Source organism: Bolinopsis microptera, chromosome 9, assembly GCF_026151205.1.
Source record: "Bolinopsis microptera isolate Bmic1 chromosome 9, MBARI_Bmic_1.0, whole genome shotgun sequence".
Classification (NCBI taxonomy): domain Eukaryota; kingdom Metazoa; phylum Ctenophora; class Tentaculata; order Lobata; family Bolinopsidae; genus Bolinopsis; species Bolinopsis microptera.
The window spans coordinates 2,154,307-2,162,733 of record NC_087080.1 but is presented as its reverse complement, the minus strand read 5'-3'; the positions used below and the strand labels follow the sequence as shown (position 1 = coordinate 2,162,733).

The window sequence follows — 8,427 nt, the reverse complement described above, 5'->3', positions numbered from 1 at the left end:
TTGATTTTCTAAGCTTTTTTCTCTAAGCTTTTAAACTCGCAAAATACCACTATAACTAATTAAACCCCATTATAACTAACTAAACCCCCGTTATAGCTAATTAAACCCCCAATATAGCTAATTAAACCCCCACTATAACTAATTAAACCCCCATTATAGCTACTTAATGAACAGAGACCCCATCTCGAAGACCTACTCCGCAGCCACCACACCTATCTGCCTCACTGTCACCTCACTTTCCATCTTACTGGTGAACGAGTTCTTCGGGTACTCTCAGTATGTCAAACCAGTGACAAAGACCCTCGCCTCTTTCAGCTTCTTGTATCTGGGCGTTAACTATGGACTGGTGAACTCGGCGCAGGGCAACTACGTCTTTATAGGTTAGTAGAGTTTGTTTTGTTAATTAATAATTAACACAATTAACACAATTAATAATTAAAACAATATAATTAATAATCATATTGTGTTAATTATCTTATCACACTAGGATGGGAAGTGTAGATATAGAATTGTTAATTGATGTCATGAGTTATGTCATATCTTGTTGTTATCAGCCTGTGTCGGATGATATAATGATTTGAGATCACATCATCATGGGACATGAGCCGATCAAATTGAAAATTTGTACGACGAGTAAGTTGCAGCTTGAATCGCTGGTGTTTATTTGTCTATGTTACAAAATTGTACAAATTGTACATTACTCAACACATAATTGACCAATATACCTATGCTATTGTTTTGCCTGGCGCGCCTATCACTCCCTAATCTAACTAGACTAACGAGCTAGTTAACTAATAGATGACATCGAACTTACCTCTGCGATTTTTGGCCTAAATAATCGCATTTTCTTTGGTCCTTGGTAGAAGCTGAACCTATCAGTGCAGCGATGAGCTGGAGATACCAATGAATTTCGAGTTCTAATGTTGTAAAATACTGAGCCAGATTCGGCAGATATTGGAAATGAAAACAAACCGGATTGGATAAAAGTCCGCCGGATCAGTGAACGAACCAGATGTGTGATCAACTGCCAGTTAGTTAGACAAAAGAATCAAGAATGAATAGCGTGGCCTAGTGAATCTGTTATATTTTTAATAAATGCGTCCGAACAGGAATAAAGGAGCATCTCTCAATTCAACACAAAAACGTTCTGGCACTGATAAAAACAACAACAGTACCTAATCTGAGCAGCAGTGTTGTGACAAATAGAATGATGCTGTTTGAGAAAAGACAATTCTTTGAGAAAAGACAATTTTATTATTTATCATCACTTTATTACACAATCAATCAATAGATATATAACCGAATAAATTATATACAACTAAATTTTGGCGCTAGATGGTAAGATCAAACGTACTATTACATATTGTTTGTTTGGGAACCAGCTTTGTTTACTGGTTAATGTTTACTCAAGAATTTATACATACAATAATATACAATAATTATATTCCTAAATCTGCTAATATAAAACCTAAATAACTCTAAAAATATACTCCACACGAAATTATGGACCTGGAAGTAAGATTAAATACATCAGCTTAATACACAAATCAAAACAAAATTCTAGAAGACTGACAGTCTTGTGTTGAAAGACGAATATGATTTAGAAGCTTATCAAAAAAAATTAAAATCTTAGCCAACCAGGAATCCATAAATCCAAGCAAAACTCTGTCTTAACACATTTCAAACAACAATTTTGTCCACACTACACACTTTGCCTCCTTTTATGTAGTGTCTCTTATCTGGCTCGTCGTTTGATCTCTTCTTGAGTTCTAAAACAAGCTTTTGCTGTTCGGCACGTTCCTCTGGAGACCTATCTGGACTGATAAAGACTTTACTGAAAAGTTCTGAGCTACGGAGATGCCTTGCTCTAGTCAAAATCTGCTGCACGATTGTGGAGCTCGTCAAAGTCACCTTAACAGGTCTGTCAGCCACTTGTTTCTTATCCTTGGGTTTATTCAAACCAATTCTGCTAGCTTCTATTTTTGGCTTTTCGCCAAGTTCCAACAACACTTGAGCGACCTTGTCGCATAACAGCTCACCTTTCTCTTCTTTAATACCAAATAACATCAGATTCCGACTTCGGTCTCCTTCTGCCACAACATCCTTGATGACATTCTTCAAAATGTTTCTATCCGAATCCAACAAAGGACCTGCTGCTGAGGTTTTTGATGCCTGTACTGCGGCGCTGTATGTCTTCAACTCTGATTTCACAGTATCCTCGACTGATGCTACAACCACAGATTTCAAGTCATCAAGCTGCTTGTCTTTGGCAGCTAGCAGCTCTTTCTGCAATACAACTACTGTTCCCTGACTGTCAATTACATCGGAGTGCAATTTCTGATTATATTTCTCTAGCTGATTAATGTACAACGACTGTCTATACATAACTTTTAACGCAGCGTTAAGACTCTGAGCCATGACTTCCCTGGAGATTTCTCTTTTACCACTGAAACTCTGAGCTGCACACGCGTTAACATGATCTACTTTAGCAAGCCCAAGAGTTTTCCGGATCCATTCAGCTGCATCATCTTTCACTTCATCAAGCTTATAAGCCACGTATTTCTCCGATTTATACATCACACAACCACGGCACCGGTTAAACAAGCAAGTCTTATCAACGTAATGATAAGTAACTGATAAGCGAGTACAAACGTATTGAAAAGTGTAATTACTGAACTGGGATATACTCAAATATATTATAAATATATTTGAGTTGATTAAAAGCGTATGCTAGCAGCTAGCACGCTGGTATGAAATACCAGCTGATAAAGTCGACCTGACCACACCGTCGTTCTCGTTGGCACATGCAGTTGGTGAAAGGACCCAGCACAGGCGCTGTTAGGTTTTATGAGCCCTGGTTGACTGCTGAGAGTGACGACGGGTCCGACATTATAATATTTTTTAAATTCTGGTAATATTGCTATATTCTAGTTAGATTTAATTTTTGAGTTATTGTGTAATGCAATATTTAAGTTACAGCTTGTCGCAATACATTATATAATTATCATGATCAAATATACTCGCTATACACTTTTACATATCAGTATATCACGTCATGTACATATAATATTAGCTCATAATACCGAACATTAATTTAAAAAACAATAAGCAAGAGGTCCAAAACCAATACAAGTATGACACTAGATCAATGCCAACATTAAACACATTTTCATCGAAAGACCAGTCACTACGAACTGGTTACTAAATACCAGTTAGTGACTGTTCTCCTCCAAATATAGGGGTTTATAAACGTGCAACAATCAGACGATAGTCATCAGGTTTTGAGTTTGAGAGTTATTAAAAATTGCTATTTTTAGTGATACCAATAGCAGTGATCATGGTCTGCAGTCTGTTAAGCTGTTATGTGTTGAGTGTTCCTTTGAGCCAAGTATTGTTTCTATCTGATATGAGGACTATCCATGATATTCACAACTAATTAAATTTATTTATTATTAATTCTGCTCGCGACTAACATAATGTCAAACCAACAAAGTGTTTGCCGATCTTCCTTGGACGGAATGGTATCGACCGAGATCTTGACATCAGGATCCAGCGTACCAATGGCGCGTTCCACCAGCTCTGGAAGATATGGAACAGTAGAACTATAAAAACACCTACCAAGATCCGCATCTACAAGGCTGCTGTTATCACCATCCTGTTATACGGAGCTGAAGTCTGGAACACTACTAAGAATCAGATGAAGCGTTTTGAGGTTTTTAATCTGACCTCCCTGAGAATAATCTTGAAGATAAAGTCGTAGTATTTAGTCACGTGATACGCGTCATCAAAATTCGTGACAATGCACAGATGAGATTCTCAAATCTCATGGGAATGTTAAAACGAACCAAATCTAGTTGAACCAAAGCGGGACGTGATTATAGAAACTGTGCCAGGGTTATTTATTAAGGGTTATTAAGTTATTAAGCGGGGAAAAAAAGCGGGATTATCAGAATTGAATATTCTATCCCGGTTGATTATGATTAATTCAACCCTTGTATTGTATGTATATCTACCAAACTGTTTACTGTAAACTTTATTATACAGGGTGTATACCAAGATCAACTGATAAAACTACTCTTTTCTATCAAAAACAACTAAAATGTTGATTTCGAAATTTTTTTTCCTGAGACCTCTTATTTACATCAAGCTTAAGTTCCTGAGGTAGTACCATAACAGAATTGCAATTTGTGAGAAATCAAAAAGTGATAGGGACTTGAAACTTGGTATGCTTAAATTCGACACATATTGACACAATGTGATGAAGAGTTTTTAGCAACTGCTCCTACATAATATTTTGTACAATTCCTCAAAAAAGTCACACTTTCTGTGGTACACCCTGTGTAATATGCTACATATTATTTACGGCTACTTCGCTAATCGCTATTTTACTGAGTGAAAAATACCAGGATTAAAGGCAGACTCGTGACATTATTAAATTAATGTCAGTCTAGTTGAATCAACTTTTATTTTTACGTCATCTGATATGGAAGATTTCCCCTAGAACTTTGGTATCAGAATTCAGAATCAAACAACTGGATATGTGACGGAAACGGATCATTTAAAAATAATCATCTGACAGAAAAGTAGCATACAAACCCACATACAGTACACAAATACAGCAAGAAATCAATTAAATTGCACAATATTTACAGATTAAAAAGACACAGCTCACTCAGCTCAAGTTATGATATTATCAACGGACAGGTGATTCAAATCAATTGAAACATTATTGACAACATTAGGCGTAACCCCTGACAACTGGTTCCTAGTGCTAACTATACCACCCTCCTTCTCACCCCTGCATGTTGTCATGTTCTTGTTGCTAGCATGTTCCACCTGTCTAATAGACACCTGATCCACCCTTCTCCACCGGTACATGTACTGATCCAGCACCCCCAGACAGTAGTTCTGGAGACTCCTGCCCCGGCCTATCAGTATGCTAGCGTTAATAGTGGAGTGGAGGTAGGGTATCACAGTGGAGGTGATGAAGAGGAGGCTCTCATACGGGGGACCCTCTAGGGAGATGGAGTTGGTGGCCACTATCGCTATGAAGTAGACACTGTTACACAGGATATACACAATGGTGAGGTAGATGATGGTGATGGTCATCTTCTTGCTGCGGGAGCTTTTAGAAGAGATCTGCCTGTTCCGGAACATAAGGTAGTACACCTGGCTTATCATGAGAGGGAGAGCGATCAGGACGGGCAACACAAACGGTATCACCAACACAAAGCCCCACACTAAGAAGGAGTGGGGGAGGACACACATTGAGAAACTGGCCTTGAATATAGTTATTCTGCCCAACATGGACTTGATGACGTCATAGCGGATATAGTAAAGTAAGGGCAGACCGGTCGTCTGCTCCAAGGAAATGTCTGATATGGTTAAGATGATCCAGCAGGCTGGCTGGATGATCAACATCCAGTTTAGAGTCCTGTTAGAGATTTTAAAAGAAGGAATTGAAACAGTCTGTGTTCGGAGAATGGTTAGGAGTAGGTTGTTCCACACGGCAATCCGGGACATTAGGGACGACACCGCTACCACTAGCTTCGTCATCCCAATATCAGGGGGGTTCGACTCCAAAGTGGCTATATCCCAGGTGCAGTAGTACATGAGGTTGCAGCCCATTAAGATGGCAGCTACCCCGTTAATCATGTCACACAGAGTCAGTGATCTGTAGACTGTGTTGAACATTTGTTTCTTAACCTTGCAGTAGTAGGTGAAGGTGAACATGTTCAGGACAAGACACGTGAGCCCAATGAAGACACACGTTGTTCCCATGAGCTGGAGGAAGGTTTTGTCTTTTAGGAACTCCATGGCAACGAGTTTGGTTGTGTTCCGTCCGAAGGATGATTCTAAGATCTTTAGTTTTGCTCCGAGGGCTGACCTGTTGCAGTGTGTCAACAGGCCAAACATTTCGTCATCCTCTTTCATTGTAGAAACTGTGGTAGATTGGTCAGTAAACAGAGAAGATTTATTCACATAATAATTTCTTCGTAGCAACTAGCAATGTCTATATATATGTCTATATTTATAGCGTCTCCTCATCGAGACAACAAATCGGACAAAAAAAATGAATCCATTTAAAGATCAAGAAGATATATTTAACAATGTTGTAACAGTGTCACATAACAGAGTTGTGACACTCGTTCTATTGAGATGACCCTGGTAGAGAACATCACAACATGTTCAAAAATATTGGCAAGGTTTGCATTGACAGAAAAGATAGAAGTTATTGTAGTAGTAGAGGCTATAGAAAAGGCTAAAGTAGATAATACGTGAAATTAAAACCAACGTGACAGCTCAGTACTGTGTTTTGTCTCATTGTTTTTCTACGTGGATATTTTAAATGACGTTTGGGCGATTTCAGAACCTACTACGACTTATCATAATATATTCGTTTCTTGATTTATTCTTTAAGATACTTTGAAAGTTGAATAATTAAACTACGATCGCAATCCACATGAAACTCATGAAATGTGGTACAACGATTAAAAGCAAGATGATGATCTATGAAATTGGCCTAATAACACGACAGCAATGACCCAGCACTCAGAGTGAAATGGTTACTCAAAGAAAATATAAAAGCACCTTTTTACAAGTTGTACCATTAAGGGCAAAGAAATTGATCTGTACCGCTTATCACTACTAAGCGTGTATTTATATCTTGTGACAATGTGACAGCCAGCAGTTGCGAATCTTCAAAGTAGGGTCCTCAATCCTCCAATAACCCATTATTGACACGGTGCAGAAAGTTTTTAACTTTTTAGTGAGCATTAGATCAAAGATTTTTATCTAATGGCAGAAAACTGATATACGTGTCACGTGATAACGGAGCTGGAGGGTCAGGACGTCAGTTAATTTTACCAAAACAAGTATAATGCACTATAAACAAGTATAATGCACTAAAAGCCACGCCCAATAAACTACAATCCTCCCCTTGTGCGGAGTTACGAAACATGTGAACCATCCTATGCCCTTATGCTCCATTGTTGCACAATTATTGGGAAATACAGTCGCAATAATAATTAAGTTAACCCACCCTTAACAGTTGCCCTAATGTGCTAAAAGCAGCCCAGGAACCCAGCAAAACGCTTGCGGAGGGTAACCATGGCAAAACGTTTAGATCAGCTTGAAATGGCGACCTGATTTGATCATTACAACAACCAAGCTGTTTAAACGAGTATTACAACTTTACAACAATGAAGGTGTTAAATAGAAGACTAGACAAATTGTGAGAATATGCCTTCAATACCCAGTGAGAGTTATACACAGGGTAATTAATAGCACTTTACGTCAAACTAGAGAGGCAAAGGTCCGTCAATCTTAGATCCCTTTTAAATATTTGTATATTTTGGTAACAAAATAGTATGCCGGTCTGCAATATTATGAGCAAAAGGTATTTCTCTTAGAATTCGGAGGGCACCCTGTCTTCATGCTTGCGTCCGTTAAGTTTAACTCCAAATCAAGTTCTAAAAATAGTACAGAGAACACACTTCTGGATAACAGTTATTGTAAGTAAAGTAACAGTATTACCGCACCAGTATTACCGCACCAATATTACCGCACCAGGATTACCGCACCAGGATTACCGCACCAGGATTACCGCACCAGGATTACCGCACCAGGATTACCGCACCAGGATTACCGCACCAGGATTACCGCACCAGGATTACCGCACCAATATTACCGCACCAATATTACCGCACCAGGATTACCGCACCAGGATTACCGCACCAGGATTACTGCACCAGTATTACCGCACCAGGATTACCGCACCAGGATTACCGCACCAGGATTACCGCACCAGGATTACCGCACCAGGATTACCGCACCAGGATTACCGCACCAGGATTACCGCACCAGGATTACCGCACCAGGATTACCGCACCTATAGACTCACCCCAAACAGAGACAAAGGTGCAGCAGCTCAGTAAAGTCTAGACCGTACCCGGTCCACTTACCAACACGTTACTATGGTGACCCGGTCTACCTTCCTCAGGTCACGCCCCTTTACTCCACAGTCCACAGCTTGCCACAACAACACGGTAACTACCTCTCCTGTTCCCCTATTTATTTATTGCTCGGGTGGGAGGGGTGGTGCTGGTGTGGGCAGTAAAGTGAGACTCTAGACAGGTTGAACTACATCAAAGTGGAAAATGGTGCCTTTGTTCTCCCATCATTCACGTTACCATGGTGATTGGTGGTGCAGTTGGTGGTTTTACAATTGTTCTTTCTAGATCGACGACGTTAATTGATATGCAAATATTAATGAATAAATTCTTGCGTTTACAATACACCTCGATATAAAAAACATGACAAAAATATGTAAAAAAGACATTACGTAAAAGTAAGAAGATTATATATTTTAAAAGCAATTCAAACGTGATCTTACTCAAGCAGTTCATGCAATATTATTGATAGACC

General features: G+C 39.1%; 1 protein-coding gene across 1 annotated transcript in view; it reads left to right on the top strand.

The window, feature by feature from the left end:
* LOC134820949 (lysoplasmalogenase TMEM86A-like) overlaps positions 1–8,427 on the top strand; it is an 85,548-nt gene that overhangs the window by 62,817 nt on the left and 14,304 nt on the right. Inside the window, exon 2 of the mRNA XM_063831617.1 lies at positions 160–380. Within this exon, the coding sequence (XP_063687687.1) occupies positions 167–380 (214 nt within the window). The 5' untranslated portion in view covers positions 160–166. The remainder of the gene's footprint in view (positions 1–159; positions 381–8,427) is intronic.